Raw genomic sequence first — 17,575 nt, 5'->3', positions numbered from 1 at the left:
TTTTGGATACCCGATGGGATACCCCTTTCAGAAATACCAATGAAAGACTCTCTCATTTCATGCAAATAAACGACCCCTGGCTCCTGGACTATTATGAATGCACAATGCCATTTAGAAAGTGGTCAAATGTAACAAATGTTATATTTGGGATAACACTTTCTTAGAAAAGAACAGACTACCAGTTGTCGGACTTTCATTTTTGTGGAAGTCTTAGTGTCTGAGTGGGTTAGATCGCTGACTTTGAGTGCTGGCGATTAGGTGCTTCACTCTGGCAAGAGTGGGTTCGAATCCCGGACGGGACTCAACCCCCCAAAAATACGAGAATCTGTACTTTACTAAGAAAGTGTTATCCCAAATATAACATTTGTTACATTGTTATCATTATAAAGGAGTCAAGTGCGCATATTTCTATAGTCCGTTTCAGACTACCATCATTGGACTTAGAATAAATATAAACTTCCTGTTTTCGTTCGAATTTGTCTCCTGTAAACTTGTAGATAGGACTCCTTGTGACTGAAATACTTCAAACCACAGGTAGAGCGATCAGTAGTTACTCGATAGTTCAATGACAACTGTCGGTGAAAAATTATATTCTTTTTTAACAGGCAAAAAGCAGTTTTCTAGCATTTCCGACAGTACTTCAATCCCCCTCTAAAACGTAAGCCAATGCACCTGACATGTTTGACAAAAGAACAACTCGGACAGCTGGCGCTATAAATAGTTTTCCGGGAAATTCCTGTTGAAACGAAAGACAATAGCACAATATTCGCACTGATAGAACATCAACACTTTGATACGCCTTTGCTGCTTTTGGAAGGAAACTCGAAGGAAGGTGAGACAGTACGAATGTTAAATTGTTTACAATATTTGTTTTTCCTAAACACGCGTAATCACGTGACACCAGTGTCCGTGATATATGTAAAATATCGTAGTTCACTTGGTCCCTCATGCCTGGCCTCGAGATAGCAGGCACTTTTAATCTTAATTTTAAATTTTAATCAAAACACTTACTGTGTTGTAATGTGTGTACTTATATCATGGATAAAATGTTATTTAAGGTTAGGTTTATCAGTTTTATTGATTTCATTATCGCGGTGTTTAAATAAATAAACGAAATATTTCAAATCCTATTCCGTGATAGTTATCACCAACGTTTTACATTCTCCCTCAACCGTAATCTACTGCAGACATCTACATATTCAGTTATTGTGGTATCTAATTCTGCATATTCAGTTATTGTGGTATCTAATTCTGCATATTCAGTTATTGTGGTATCTAATTCTGCATATTCAGTTATTGTGGTATCTAATTCTGGTTTCAATATTCTACAACGGGTGTTGTAGCATTTACAATTGATTTGCTTAATGCATGAACCGGTTTTAGTTTCACGAAAACGGTTTCGGTTTGTTCGTGGGTTCACATAAAACATTATTTCCGACCACGGGGACATATTACATATCTGACCAATGAACGACAGGGACTGCTGTCAAGGCCATCTGTTATAAATAGTTCACCTGGGAAATTCCTGGAAAATCGAAATCGAGAAAAGTCGTTAAAACGTTATTTGACCAAGGAACGGCTGGGATTCCTGTCAACAACAATGTTATGAATAGTTTACTGGGAAATCCATATTCCACATTGCATTATCAAAATATGTCCGAATACATTCAGAACAATTATCAACAATGATAGCGTAATCATTGAAGTATAAACTTACTTTCGAATTCCTGAAGTGTTTTGTCAATGATTTTCAACCATGATAAAAATATTTCACTGATAATGATTGTTTGTTTGTTTGTTTGTTGTCAACGACGCACTCAGCAATATTCCAGCTATATGACGGCGTCTGTAAATAATCGAGTGTGGACCAGACAATCCAGTGATTGACGTCGTGAGCATCGATCTGCGATGACATGCATCAATCAAGTCAGCGAGTCTGACCCGTTAGCCGCCTCTCACGACAAGTATGGATTGCTGAAGATCAATTCTCACCCGGAAATTCATGGGTCATGTGTTTATGAATCATTGTCAAATAGTGAGCGTATCTTGCCCCACCGGTGACACGACATTCTTTTATGTCACCAAACCCATTAAAATCACATCATGAAAAGGTAGGGTCCCGGGATAATACGACGTGAAAAGATTTTCAAGTCAATTGACACTGGATTTGCCACTCAGTCTAAGACTACATTATTATCATTATAACGGAGTCAAGTGCGCATATTTCTATAGTCCGTTTCAGACTGCCATCATTGGACTTAGAATAAATATAAACTTCCTGTTTTCGTTCGAATTTGTCTCCTGTAAACTTGTCGATAGACTACTTGTGACTGAAATACTTCAAACCCCAGGTAGGTCGATCAGTAGTTACTCGAAATTTCAATAAGAACAGTCTGTGAAAAATTATATCTTTTTTAACAGGCAAAAAGCAGTTTTCTAGCATTTCCGACAGAACTTCAATGCCCCTATATAACGTAAGCCAATGCACCTGACATGTTTGACAAAAGAACAACTCGGACAGCTGGCGCTATAAATAGTTTTCCGGGAAATTCCTGTTGAAGCGAAAGTTATAGCACAAAACCCTCACTGATAGAAAATCAACACTTTGATACGCCTTTGCTGCTTTTGGAAGGGAACTCGAAGGAAGGTGAGACAGTACGAATGTTAAATTGTTTACAATATGTGTTATTCCTAAACACGCGTAATCACGTGACATCAGTGTCCGTCATATATGTAAAATATCGTAGTTCACTTGGTCACTCATGCCTGGCCTCGAGAAAGCAGGCACTTTTAATCTTAATTTTAAATTTTGATCAAAACACTTACTGTGTTGTAATTTATGTACTTATATCATGGATAACATGTTTTTTAAGGTTAGGTTTATTAGTTTTATTGATATCATTATCGCGGTGTTTAAATAAATAAAAGAAATAATCCAAATCCTATTCCGTGATAGTTATCACCAACGTTTTACATTCTCCCTCAACCGTAATCCACTGCAGCCATCTATATATTCAGTTATTGTGGTATCTAATTCTGCATATTCAGTTATTGTGGTTACTAATTCTGGTTTCAATATTCTACAACGGGTGTCGTCTCATTTACAATGGATTTGCTTAATGCATGAACCGGTTTAGTTTCACGAAAACGGTTTCGGTTTGTTCGTGGGTTCTCATAAAACATTATTTCCGACCACGGGGACATATTACATATCTGACCAATGAACGACAGGGACTGCTGTCAAGGCCATCTGTTATAAATAGTTCACCTGGGAAATTCCTGGAAAATCGAAATCGAGAAAAGTCGTTAAAACGTTATTTGACCAAGGAACGGCCTGGATTGCTGTCAACAACAATGCTATGAATAGTTTACTGGGAATCCATATTCCACATTGAATTGTCAAAATATTTCCGAATACATTCAGTACAATTATCAACAATGATAGCGTAATCATTGAAGTATAAACTTATTTTTCGAATTCCTGAAGTGTTTTGTTAATGTTTTGTTAGGTTTATTAGTTTTACTGATTTCATTATCGCGGTGTTTAAATAAATAAAAGAAATATTTCAAATCCTATTCCGTGATAGTTATCACCAACGTTTTACATTCTCCCTCAACCGTAATCTACTGCAGACATCTACATACTCAGTTATTGTGGTATCTAATTCTGGTTTCAATATTCTACAACGAGTGTCGTGGCATTTACAATTGATTTGTTTAATTGCATGAACCGGTTTTAGTTTCACGAAAACGGTTTCGGTTTGTTAGTGGGTGTCTCATAAAACATTATTTCCGACCACGGCGACATATTACATGTCTGACCAATGAACGACAGGGACTGCTGTCAAGGCCATCTGTTATAAATAGTTCACCTGGGAAATTCCTGGAAAACCGAAATCGAGAAAAGTCGTTAAAACGTTATTTGACCGAGGAACGGCTGGGATTGCTGTCAACAACAATGCTATGAATAGTTTGCTGGGAAATCCATATTCCACATTGAATTATCAAAATATGTCCGAATACATTCTGTAAAATTCTCAACAATGGTAGCGTAAACATTGAAGTATACACTCCTGAAGTGCTTTGTCAGTGATATCCAACCATGACAAACATATTTCACTGATAATGATTGTTTGTTTGTTGTCAAGGCCGCACTCAGCAATATCCCAGCTATGTGACGGCGGCCTCTAAATAATCGAGTGTGGACCAGACAATCCAGTGATTGACGTCATGAGCATCGATCTTCGATGACATGCATCAATCAAGTCAGCGAGTCTGACCCGTTAGCCGCCTCTCACGACAATCATGGGTTGCTGAAGATCCATTCTCACCCGGAAATTCATGGGTCATGTGTTTATGAATCATTGTCAAATAGTGAGCGTATCTTGCCCCACCGGTGACACGACATTCGTTAGTAGCACCAAACCCATTAAATCATATGATGAAAAGGTAGAGTCCCGGGATAATACGACGTGAAAAGATTTTCAAGTCAATTGACACTGGATGTGCCATTCAGTATTCTAATGTGCATGGGCAACTGTTCTTAAATAAAAGTTCAACGCCAGAGAATATAAGAACAATCAGCCTGTTTTTCAGTGATCCATTCATATAATTGGACCCGTGAAGATTCCGGGGTAGAATAGGGGTAGACCGCCGTCATATAGATGAAATATTGCTGAGTGCGGCGTTAAACAACAAACAAACCAACCAACCAGCCAACCTTATAATTGTCACCACTATTTGCCTTTTATGCCCAATGAAATCTGTTTCTGAAGATAATAGAGGCTGATTATTCCCTAGCGTTGACGTTCAATGTTTCAATCATCTCAGGTAATAATAATTATAACAACAACAACAACAACAAACAACAATAATAATAAGACATGTATATTACGCAACAACAACAACAATAATAATGAGCCATGTATATTACGCATATTTCCACACAACATATGAGCATGCTCAAAGCGCTATTATTACCCACGTCACTTGGATCAGTGTGCACTGAACAATCATTCTCAGTTCCCTGGTGAATATACAACCCAAGCTGCCTGATAAGCGCTAGAAGGTTAACAGTCACATTCCCATCTCATCCTACCGTGTACCCATTCACTGCTGGGTGAACAGAAGCACATTTCGAACAAAGTTACCTGCCCAAGGAGACACCTCATGTGTTACATGTGCTTTAGTGTGGGGCAGGACCGAAGCCCAAGAAATTGTCAGGAGCCAAACTGCCGAAACGCGGTCACTCATCCAAGGACTCCCCGCGACTGACGTTGCTTCACCCGGTTTGTGACACATGCTTATCCTTTTCAAGAACACCTGGTGTCCTCACAATAATGTTAGGTCATCTCTACGTTTTCTAGGTGCGTTAAAGGGTCGGTCCCATCTTTTGTTTATCTTTTTGACAGAGGTACTTGCATGAATAGTTTTTTTGGTTTTGGTTTGGTTTGTCAGCTATATGGTCTACAGTAAATAATCGAGTCTGGACCAGACAATCCAGTGATTGATATCATGAGCATCGATCCACGTAATTGGGATCGATGACATGCATCAACCAAGTCAGCGAGCCCGAAACACCCGATCCCGTTAGTCGCCTTTTAGGACAAGCATAGTCGCCTTTTACGGCAAGCATGAATAGGTATTTGATTTATTGAGTTCAGTGTGTGAGATTGGTTTAAAGCCGCATTTAATAGAATATAGTTATATCGCAGCATGTCAGCTACATGTGGGAAGGAAAACTCCGAATTGATGCAGGTCTCAGACGTCTACCACTTTGGTGAAACCCACGAACATGGGTATGGTGCTGACACACCTGGAAACATAATCGGGGCGGGGAATCGGACCCACGATCAAAATTTTCCGGCGTGACCAATGGATCAACTGTGCACAGCGAATTGCGGCGCCTGAGACGACGGGCCACCCTTGCCCCCTATTGAGTTCAGTGTATTACTGTAAAATCTTCACTGAAACAATCATGATAATAGCAAAATAAAAAAATATACGGTATGAATTATCCCTTGAAGAGTACGAATCCGATTGTATCATTTACGAATCCGAATGTATCATAAGTATGTGTTTATGAATCACTATCAAATAGTGTTGACACCAGGTGTTCGCTAAAAGTGAGGGCGTCCTGCCCTACCTGTGGCCCCGTCACGAACACATGCAAAGGCAAGACCATGTCCCGATTTCATTTGACAATGTACAGGGGTAGTTTGTTTCATTAGGTCTTCAGCAACCCATGCTTGCCCTAAAAGGTGACTATGCTTGTCGTAAGAGGCGACTAACGGGATCGAATGGTCAGGCTCGCTGACTTGGTTGATGCATGTCATCGATCCCAATTGCGTGGATCCAAACTCATGAAATTAATCACTGGAATGTCTGGTCCAGACTCGATTATTTACAGACCGCCGTCATATAGCTGAGTGCGGCGCTAAACAAAAAACCAACCAAACCAACCAAGTTTGTTTCATTAGTCGCAAAGTGAAATGTTTTCAAAGAATGTGTGAGGAGTTTTTTCATAGCTCTAAATAATATTCCAGAAAATGGTTTCACACATTGTACCCATGTGCTGAACCCAGCTCTTCGGCGCGACGAGCGAACGCTTTAACCACATCCTGCAGTACGTTTGATAAACACTTCTGAAATCCTGGTATTCTCTATGACATTGTGTTATGACCACTATTCCCCTTTGTTAACATTTGCGATCCACAGTCATACGTAACTTGGCTTTCTTGTGTGTATCTGTCGACTTAGCTGTATAATTTCATTACAGTGTGCGCAATCTGACGAAAGATGGCATATTCATCATCGCATAGAGAGATGTCCTGTGCCTTTGAGAGGATGGCATTTCAGGACGGCTATTCTGAAGACTCAGAAGGATCAGGGTTGATGTACGCCACTTCAGATTTGAGGACCAAACAGCAACGTTTTAGGCAAAGTCGACCACCCATGAGCCCTGGACAGATGTGGACAGATGAAGAATTTTTTCAAAGCGAAGCAGTTACAGACTGTGCTACCCGGAAGATTGTTTGGAGAAGGCCAAATGTACGTAAATGGTATCATTAGTATAACGTGTACAGCGTAAAGGGACAGCTATTTGGAAACATAGTTGAATGTTTTTCACGGACTGCAGTCGCATGGCAAAAGTATTGCTGTGCGGAGTCCAGCTGTATGACGGCGGTTTGTTTACAAATAATATAGTCTGGACCAGACAATCCAGTGATTGACATCATGAACATCGATCCACGCAATTGGGATACGATGACATGCATCAACCAAGTCAGCGAGCCTGACCACCCGATTCCTTTTCGTCGCCTTTTACAGCAAGCATGGATTGCTGCAGACCTATTCTACTCCGTATATTTACGGGTCTTACATCACATAGACATGTTTGCATTGAATATGAAGAACCGTTTATAAAAGCGGGGCTTATCACCAATAGGGGCGGTCGGGTAGCCTAGTGGTAAAAGCGTTCGCACGTCACGCCGAAGGCCCGGGTTCGATTCCCGACATGGGTACAATGTCTGAAGCCCATTTCTGGTGTCCCCCGCCGTGATGTTGCTGGAATATTGCTAAAAGCGGCGTAAAACCATACTCACTCACTCACTCACTATCACCAATATGTCGGAACATGTTTTCTATAGGATAACATTGGGTGAATCATGGACGTCATTGTTGCAGACAATATGGTTGTTTCAGTATTTACCAACATGAGGAAACTGAACTATTGGTAGTAATGGCACGTAAACTATGTGACGTATCCAAGCTGGTTTTATCATTTCAGGAATTTCTCCGTAATCCGCAACTTTTTGTTGGTGGTGCTGAACGGTATGACGTTCAGCAAAAACACTTTGGGACGTGCTGGTTCCTGTCCATGTTAGCAAACCTTGCTGACAAGCCGCGCCTGTTAAAGAAGGTATGTGTAGTGTAACTGTACACACAAACAGCACCATTCCCGTGCTCGTTGGTTTCACCAAAGTGGTAAACGTCTGAGACCTGCATCACTTCGGGCTTTACTCCCACATGAAGCTAACACGCCGTGATGTTGGTTGGTTGTTTTACGCCGCAATCAGCAATATTCCAGCTATATGACAGCGGTCTGTAAATAATCGTGTCTGGACCAGACAATCCAGTGATTAATGTCATGAGCATCGATCCACGCAATTGGGATCGATGACATGCATCAACCAAGTCAGCGAGCCTGACCACCCGATCCCGTTAGTCGCCTTTTACGACAAGCTTAGTCGCCTTTTACGACAAGCGTAGTCCCTTTTACGGCAAGCCAGGGTTGCTGAAGACCTATTGTACCCCGGATCTTCTCGTGTCACTTTCAACTAACTGTCTCTATTCACAAACACCTGTTCACTGAGCGTATGTGCGGACTTTGCAATCGCAAGGGATTCACTTTATTCAAGCGTAAATCTGAAAGCTCCCTTTTCCCAGGTAAACGGGCATCAGATTCTCAGTTACTTGAATGAAATTGGTCTCTTAAATAAATATTCAAATACGTATGTGAAAAATTAATTGCTTGTTTTTAAATTTGGTGTGATGCTATTATCAACTGTCATTATTGAAGGATCTTTCCAGGAGGTTGAAGTACAGTAAATATGTTGTCCCCCCTGTGTGACACGTAACCCTATCATAATCGATGTAACTTTCACCAACCAGTGTTTTAAGCCAACACATTGCGGAGTATATTTTTAATATTGGCTAGCATTGTGCACAAACATCAGTAGCTTAAGGGATGACGTAATTTCTGCTGGCGTATCATGCAGGAAGCCGAGATACTGTAGGTCCCCACGATCCCCAGCGAGGTGGCCTAGCTTTGGTTACTGGTGGCCTATGAACCTGTGTTTTAAACTGTATAAATAATATTGTCATGCCCAAATATGTTTGAAAAAATATTTTCAATTATAACCTTGCATCTATGACTCATTTTGGAATATATCAACTTGGTCTCGTCCCTATGTGGCTGAAATAATGCCGATGCGACGTTAAATTTTAACTCACTCACTCACATACCGTAATAATTCTCGTAAGATGTTGATTCGCTTTCAGGAAGCTTATAATTTATCAAGGGAGTCAGTCGTAAAATATCCGTTGGTTGTACTGATTGAAACCGCTGTAATATATCTTTAATGATACATATACGTGGCACATTAAATAGTCAACAATTATACATCCTTGATGGGATATGAATGTATAATTTGCGGGCGTATTTCCTTTTTTGCACTCATTTAGGATTTATGAATATTGAGAAGTTTGTACAGCTGAAAAAGACATCTTCCATTATGTATTTACAATACTCTCACTTTGGTGTCTTGGATAGTCAAAATAATGTTAATTATTATCATGTCAAACAGGCATCATTCATTTATAACACAATCTGGTTCATCAGACGTCCTTGCGTTGAAATCACTCAACTAGAAATCAATAAAGACTGAGCCATTCCGACTGATGAGTCTATGTACATAATATTCTTGCGTTTAAGGTGATCAATGCTGAATCATACAAACCTCGGACTGACGGAATCTGCTGCTGCAAGCTGTGGAAGTTTGGAGAATGGGAGGACATTTATATCGATGACTATCTGCCCCTGTATCGTGTGAAAGGCGGCCTTCAGTTTTATGGCGCCATGTCCTGGACAGACTCTGACGAATTGTGGGTCTCCTTCTTGGAAAAGGCTCTAGCGAAGTACGCACGTCCTAGATGAGACACCCAATGCCACCTGCTTGTAGATTGTAGAACATGTGAAATGAACAGGATAACCATTACCTATTACTCTACCACATTTAATTTGCTAACTTTATGGACGAATGCACTGACAGTCATTTTAATTTTTTTATCCTGACGCCAAATATGCCTGTCACTCGTCCAACTATAGAAGTCGAGAGTTTTGTCTTCACATGAAGCTAAAGATTAATTATTAATTTCAATTATTATTCTGATTTGGTGTTGTTTCTCTGTCTGTTGTTAACGCAGGGAAAATTCAGCCTAATGACGGCGGTGTGTAAATAATCCGGATTGATATCATGAGCATCGATCTACGCAATTGGGATACGATGATATGCTTCGGACAAGTCAGCTGGCCTGGCCACCCGATCCCGTTAGTTTCCTCTTTCGACAAGCATGGGTGTCTTTAGGCCATTTCTAACCAGGATCTTCACCCTTCTAACCTAGATCTTGTCTCTTCAAAAAGACGGAGTACGTCTAAGAAATATATACATTTTATTGTTTAGGATGTACGGGTCGTACTGTGTTGTCGACGAAGGTGGCTTGCCGAGCGAGGCCTACCTGGCGCTGACGGGAGGTGTTTCCGAGACGGTTCTGATCACAGATTACATATCCAATCCCCGCAGTCTGTTCCGGCGACTTGACAAGGCGCTAAAGACACGCGCAATGGTGACATCTTGTATTCTTGTAAGTAGTATCTTCTATGTTTTATCAAATCAAAAGAAGATTGACCCATGGTTTCTCCTTTCTTTGGTGTCATAAACGCCATAATCTGACAACGTACGAGAGATGAGTGATAAGTTCCGATTGACAACGTTTTGTGGATAAACATCAAATAATTTGCATAGCAAAAGATTTCACTATTTCGCAATTCCTTCTATATCAGAAGCTCAGAACTTATAACGATTCTAACCATGAGCTCAAAACAGCTGGGATATTGACAGTTCAAAGACGTGTGTACATCGTTTGTATAATACCCAGCAGGCAAACTATACATACAAATAAACAGATTCCGGGGTAGAATAGGTCTTCAGCAACCCATGCTTGCCGTAAAAGATGACTATGCTTGTCGATAAAAGGCGACTAACGGGATCGGGTGGTCAGGCTCGCTGACTTGGTTGATGCATGTCATCGATCCCAATTGCGTGGATCGATGCTCATGATGTCAATCACTGGATTGTCTGGTCCAGACTCGATTATTTACAGACCGCCGTCATATAGCTGGAATATTGCTGAGTGCGGCGTTAAACAACAAACAAACAAACAAACAATCCTGTTAGATGTCTCCAGTGACTATCTGTCTGTTTCAGGAAGAATACAGCGGTGATCGTGGCCTAATTGGAGCACATGCGTATTCTCTGAACCAAACAGCCACGGTAAAGAAAAGCCTATTTTGGAGTACACCATTATGACATATGTATACCATTATGATATTCATAAATAGGTCGATTTTGGTATTTTCACATTTCTTATTTGGTCCGAGTTTATAACTGTGACTCTCTGTTTTCTTTTGTCATGAACGTTGTTAACATCAAATGAAGCAACGGAAACCTTTATTGTCTGTAAGGGCCCGTATTCTACACGTTTAGGCGTTCATGCTTGATCCCCACGGCTCTATGTACTGAGTTTTAAAATACCAAGACGGTACAGCTGATGATTTCTCCCAATACATTTGACTACTGTCCGTGTCGTAAGAGGCGATTAACGGGATCGGGTGGTCAGGCTCGCTGACTTGGTTGATGCATGTCATCGATCCCAATTGCGTGGATCGATGCGCATGATAATAATCATTGGATTGTCTGCTCCAGACTCGATTATTTACAGACCGCCGTCACATAGCTTGAAAATTGCTGAGTGCGGCGTTAAACAACAAACAAACAAACCAACTAACTCAAAAGGTAAAACTATGCTGGTCTTCCTCATCACCACCAGTACCAGATACGATAGGAATAAGGACAGGACTTATAATGTTTGATCAGGTAAGATGTTAACAGACGAAGGGTGGCGTTTCTGTGGTGATGTTCTGTAAGTCTGAAATGCAGGTGACGAGATTCAACGGGAAAGTTGTCCGTCTGATCAGAATAAGAAATCCACATGGAACAAACGAGTGGAAAGGAAAATGGAGTGACAGGTAAGTCTGTTTCGTGTTTAATACAGATGCCAATCTTTCATAGGGCATTTTGTAGTTCATTAAACATTTTGGGCACGGGTGGCCCAATAACCTATGCTCGTGAATTCGAGTCCGGTTCGCCCTGAATGATTGTGTTTCTAGTTTTGTCAGCACAGTGTCCGTGCTCTTTGGTTTGACTGGTAAACGCCTTAACTAGCACTTCGGACTTCCCTCCCACATTAAGCAGACACGCCACTGGAGTGTCCCAAACAACATATGATTATTGCATGAGCTGACTTAAATACATATTCAGGCTCTGTGATTGCATGTGTCATGGTGTCATGCTTTGTCACTGGCCTGTCACTGGTTTGCACGCTGCCGTAACATCTCAGCAATACTTCTGTAAACCATTTTCCCAACACCTGCATTTTAATATCAGAAAGTCGGCAAAAGCCTTCATGTATATATTCTATGGTCAACTCCACAGTTACCGGTACAGCTTCACTCCACTTCAGCCGACAAAGATTATGTTATTTATTCATACGTAATAATGTTTATTAACTTGCTGCATCTTCCACCCGCATTGCAAATGTGGAGAGTAGCATGCCATATAAATTGCTTTTTATTTGTATACTTGTTAGAGAAAGGGCATTGATGATTAATGTGTTATTTTATGTTTCTGAACACACTTAGTATAGTATACGACTTTGGTGTTGCAGGAGCCCTGAGTGGCAGACTTTGCCCGAAGGAGGGAACTTGCGCAGAGACAGAGACGATGGAGAGTTCTGGATGAGTTTGGAAGACTTCATGTCAAATTTCACGCAAACAACAATTTGTTCCCTTACTCCTGATTTTGACAAAGATGGACAATCCGACCCATTAAGTGAGTAGCCCTACCAGTGTTTATTCCAATAATTCCGGGAATAACGTAAATATTTGTATCCAGACAAATACACATCACAATTCAATCGTAATAGAGAAAACAGAAATTCTGAACATTAGTGTTCATTGTAGAAGTTGTAGGCCGCAGGCGCATGTGGGTTAGAATCCGCAACATATTTGGATTGTTCTCTTTCCTAAAATTGCCAATCATATCGAAGTTCTTTGTATTTGTTTAAGACTATGTGCTGAGGATATTTGGAGAGTGGGGACAAAAAATGGAAATCACCATTCCAGGGGCCTGTCGGAAGCCGATGTTTTCAGAGAAGTATAGAGGTTGTTGATCATTTTCCTATCAGCTGAAATCATGAACGTTGTTCTGAGTGAATGTAATGTTTTCATGCAATGTGACCATTTAAAAAACCATCAGTACTAATGTACATTATGGTATGGTCAGATTATATCAAACAATAACGTAAACATAACACTGTTATTGTTTCCATAATATTCATGACATTGCGCTTTTCCGGTTACTCGGTGTTTGTTACATATTCAATCATGATCTTGCGCCTGCACACCTTCTTTGCGGGAGTAACGTCATGATCACCCAAATGGAATTTCTGTCGTTTGTGAGCTTGAACTGAACAACCAATCAAAAGGATTCTTCTTAACAAGAGTTTGGCATAAATCTAAATTCAAAATAGTGACGTCGTTCGAGCGAACCCTCGACATATAAGTATGGGAACACTCACATATTTGTACCATACAAAATTTGTACCATACCATTTGCAGGTAACATATCGAGCACTGGACATCCTGTGCCTAATAATCCAAAATGATTTTAAACTGGCCAAATACAGGCTTTGGTTCAAATTTGGCAAATATCAAAGACAGGTGTCAGGATAAGGAGGAAAGCATCACCAAAATGCAACAATGTACATCATTTCAATGGTGTCTGTGGGTATGCTGCACACAAGGGTATAAAGGATGACACTGCTGAATCTCGTCATTGTATTAGTTTTACCACCGTGGCACTAAGACGACAATTTTGCCATGTTGACAGAATAAGGGTTATTGCATGGCTACAAGATGGAATAGTTATCAGAAATGTTGCCAGGCGGTTCCAAAAGGCACCATCTGTTATCCATAGTCCATGGCACAGGAACGAGACCCATGTTAACGACCTTATTCAGGCAGATCAAGTTCACCCACTGGAACTGAGGTCCGTTTTGTCATTCTGACATCTTTACGTCAAAGGATCACAACTGCAGGAGCATAGCGACTTCAAGTTACAGCATCCACGCATACGAATGTCAGTACACAATCAACCAGATACCGTCTCAGAGGTGCTGGTATCACCTCTAGGCGTCCAGGTGTAAGACCACCTCTACTGGCACGTCACAGAAGCTCACGTCTTGCATGGCGTCGAGCTCATCTCCGCTCGAATAGGCAGTAGTGGTCGCAGGTTTTATTACAGACCAGTCGCGTTTTTACATGCAGCTCAATGATGAGTGTTTCGCCATAGAGAAGATCGGTTTCAGTTAGGGAACGGGACCGGTTTGGTAGTGGCTAAGTGATGACATCGGGAGGCTTCGAATCACAGAACCCCACTTTATCATGTCAATGGAAATCTGACAGATAAACACTATAGGGACGGGATTCTTAGGTTAATTGTTCTCCCTGTTTTAACTGCTTTTGGGCCTAGTACCACACACCTTGATGATAATGCTTGGCCTTACAGGGCCTGTGTGGTTTATGGCTTCATCAGAGATCACCAGAACGCAGTTGCCTGCCTATTCGCCAGAGCTGGCACTGATAGAACACCTGAGGGACGTACTGGGACGACGTTTGCGTGCAAATCACCCCCCTCTTGTCAACCTGCAACATCTCGTTGCCACTTTAACTACTCTGTGAGACAGCGGTGCAGAGATTGTGTCCATTCCAGGAATCGTCATACACGTTATTGACACACTTCTTGTGACTTTATAAAATTACATTACTGGTCTTGAAGGCAATAATCTAGGTTAATTTTCACATATGTGGTCGTCATTTGATTAATCCTTTCAAAATCAGTATTTGCCTTTTTTGTACCATAGTAAAAACTGGGTGTTCCCATACATGATTAAATGAGCTTTTGTTAACAAAGAATTTTACTACGAATCAGAATGAACTTCTAGCTGGATATGTATTCTTGAGTCTTAAGCCAGTGAGAGGAAAGTCTTAAGATTTTCCATGTGCATTTTAGACTGACATAAAAACACGAGTCGAGAACCAATCTGATGTAATGTCACTGGATGGCTAAATCTAGTGTCATGTCATTCGAACTGGAGTCAAAGCTTTGGTGGCGAATGGGTCCTGGGTATTTAGCAGAATGGAGTGGAGATAGAATGCGTTTGTTATTCGAGGATGGATAACAGTTTATTTTACCTTGAACGTTATATACTGTCAGATCTAGCACCGACGGGATCCATCCCAATAGTGGTTCAAATCGTGCAGAAAGAAGTCCGCAGGAGCTTCTACTGCGACATCGGCTGTAGCTTATCAGACGTAAGTTTAAGACGAGCTTTCCTCCTTCGTAAAATACTGGGCAGACGAAGATTTGCACATGGATTCATTAACTTAACATAGTCCTCGTTTAATGTCGAGTAAAACTGATATTAGACTCAAACACTATATGTATATGAGTGAGTATGGTTTTACGCCGCTTCTAGCAAGATCCCAGCAATATCACGGGGGGGGGGGGGGGGGGGGGGGGGGGGGACCAGAAATGGGCTTCACACATTGTACCCATGTCAGGAATCGAACCCGGGTCTTCGGCGTGATAAACGAACGTTTTACCCGACCGCCCCTATATGTATATGAACATAAACATCACCTTTATTATTAATTTATCACATTGCACAAACCTGTTATAAAACTGAAGACAGATTTTCTGGCTTTGAACTTAGGATATTGCTAAATTATCAACGCAACAAACACGATGTTCCAATATATGTCACAATCAAAAGCATGGTCTTTATTACAGGCGAATGGCAGACGTATTCCTGACATTGAGCGAAAGCCGACACACGCTGCTGAACTCCAGCGTGTGTTCCGGTACACCCTGCCACCAGGCAGGTACATTCTCCAGCCCTCCGCAACTGGAGTGGCAACCAACAGGGAGTTCCTTGTACGGGTGTTCTCACCCTGTCCAGTCTTTTCAAACAAGTAAAATGTGTCCATCTGTACATCATTAGTCACTTGCCAATAGAATCTACACCGAAGTGCCGCTACATTGTACATTCGTGAAGAGAGATCATCCATAATATATGATCTATTTTAAATTAATTATTTTTAACATCGGAGAAATCATTTCCGTTTCCAGCTCGGATGTACACGTCGTGAGGTTTGGGTCAACCAGGTACATTTGTTATAAACTTATTAACAAAAGTTAACATCATGAATTTAATAATGCATTAATTCAATGTTTTTGTCATATTTTAATCGTTCTACAGTGTACTGAAACATCTTTACAGTCAAGTTGTCTCTATCGTTACAGGCGACATGCAAGGTCTCAAGGAATGACGTGTTGTCAGATTTCAGCAGCTGGTCATATTGTCCCCATATCATTAACAAATAACGTGTGTAGGTGTCGTGGTGAATAATAATACAAAGGGACATAACTCGTAGATTATTTTGCGTTTGAAAACAATCAGCAAGTAGACAAGGTTCACAAGGTACCCATCCTGCCCCTAGGACGACCTGGGTGCCATGACCCGTGAAGATTCCGGGGTAGAATAGGTCTTCAGCAACCCATGCTTGCCGTAAAAGGTGACTGCTTGTCGTAAAAGGCCACTAACGGGACCGGATGGTCAGGCTCGCTGACTTGGTTGATGCATGTCATCGATCCCAATTGCGCGGATCGATGCTCATGATATCAATCACTGTCTTGTCTGGTCCAGACTCGATTATTTACAGACCGCCGTCATACTGCTGAGTGCGGCGGCGTTAAACAACAAACCAGCCAAACCAATCGTTTATACTCGCAATTGAACAACCGGAGGATCAGAACATGTTTATAACTGATGTTATTGTCCCCGAGGAAAACAACGAAATGTTTATGTGTTTTTCATGTCAAATGATCATCTTAATACACAATTGTAGTGCATTATATTCGCTTAGCTATTTCAGTGTGTATTGTTCATTATATTCCTTTGCAATGACAGTTTGTGTAGTTTATCATTCTCGTTTGTAGCTATTTCTGTGTCTGTGACCCGTGAAGATCCGGGGTAGAATAGGTCTTCAACAACCCATGTTAGCCGTAAAAAGCCCCTATGCTTGTCGTAAGAGGCGACTAACGGGATCGGGTTATCAGGCACCCTGACTTGGTTGATGCATGTCATCGGTCCCAATTGCGTGGATCGATGCTCATGATATTAATCACTGGATTGTCTGGTCCAGACTCGATTATTTACAGACCGCCGTCATATAGCTGGAATATTGCTGAGTGCGGCGTTAAACAAAACAAAAAACAAACAAAAATAATATGTATGTTGTTCATGATATTCCTTACCAATTAGACTATTTTTAGTTATTACTGTTTATGTAGCCTAGGCAAATGCCATTTCGTGTTGTTCATAATATTCGTTTACCTTGTACAACTTGTGAGCATATATTGCCTTTAATTTGTAAAAACGGTTTCAAGAAAGAAATTGTTTGGGAATAGTTATTACATTAAAATAATATCACATTCCTTCGTAGATATGATTTCATACACCCGTTCTATCACTGCCCCAGCTGCGTCAGTTCGATGTCGCTGCTTACAGTGTCACACACTGGATTGTCTGTCGCTGGAGTGTCTACTGGCTG

At 41.0% G+C, this 17,575-nt stretch overlaps 1 protein-coding gene across 3 annotated transcripts; it reads left to right on the top strand.

Moving 5' to 3' along the window:
• Positions 1 to 741: 741 nt before the first annotated feature.
• LOC124115874 (calpain-A-like) lies at positions 742 to 17,019 on the top strand. 3 transcript variants are annotated; one of them, XM_046477027.2, is made up of 12 exons: positions 2,537 to 2,647; positions 6,779 to 7,050; positions 7,790 to 7,921; positions 9,497 to 9,699; positions 10,245 to 10,425; positions 11,049 to 11,114; positions 11,781 to 11,869; positions 12,568 to 12,731; positions 12,968 to 13,063; positions 15,177 to 15,274; positions 15,753 to 15,840; positions 16,266 to 17,019. In XM_046477027.2, the coding sequence occupies exons 2-12, from the start codon at positions 6,799 to 6,801 to the stop codon at positions 16,289 to 16,291; spliced, it is 1,395 nt and encodes a 464-aa protein (XP_046332983.2). In that variant the 5' UTR covers positions 2,537 to 2,647; positions 6,779 to 6,798; the 3' UTR covers positions 16,292 to 17,019. The 3 variants fall into 3 exon arrangements, with proteins under 3 accessions (XP_046332980.2, XP_046332983.2, XP_046332979.2); XM_046477024.2 differs by lacking the exon at positions 2,537 to 2,647 and adding an exon at positions 742 to 832 and having other exon boundaries at positions 15,753 to 16,542; XM_046477023.2 differs by having other exon boundaries at positions 15,753 to 16,542.
• The last annotated feature ends 556 nt before the right edge of the window (positions 17,020 to 17,575 follow it).

The sequence above is a fragment of the Haliotis rufescens genome, unplaced genomic scaffold (assembly GCF_023055435.1).
Source record: "Haliotis rufescens isolate VD_foot unplaced genomic scaffold, xgHalRufe1.0.p SCAF_10, whole genome shotgun sequence".
NCBI classification, from domain to species: domain Eukaryota; kingdom Metazoa; phylum Mollusca; class Gastropoda; order Lepetellida; family Haliotidae; genus Haliotis; species Haliotis rufescens.
The sequence above is the reverse complement of the archived record's forward strand: the minus strand, read 5'-3'. Positions and strand labels throughout refer to the sequence as shown.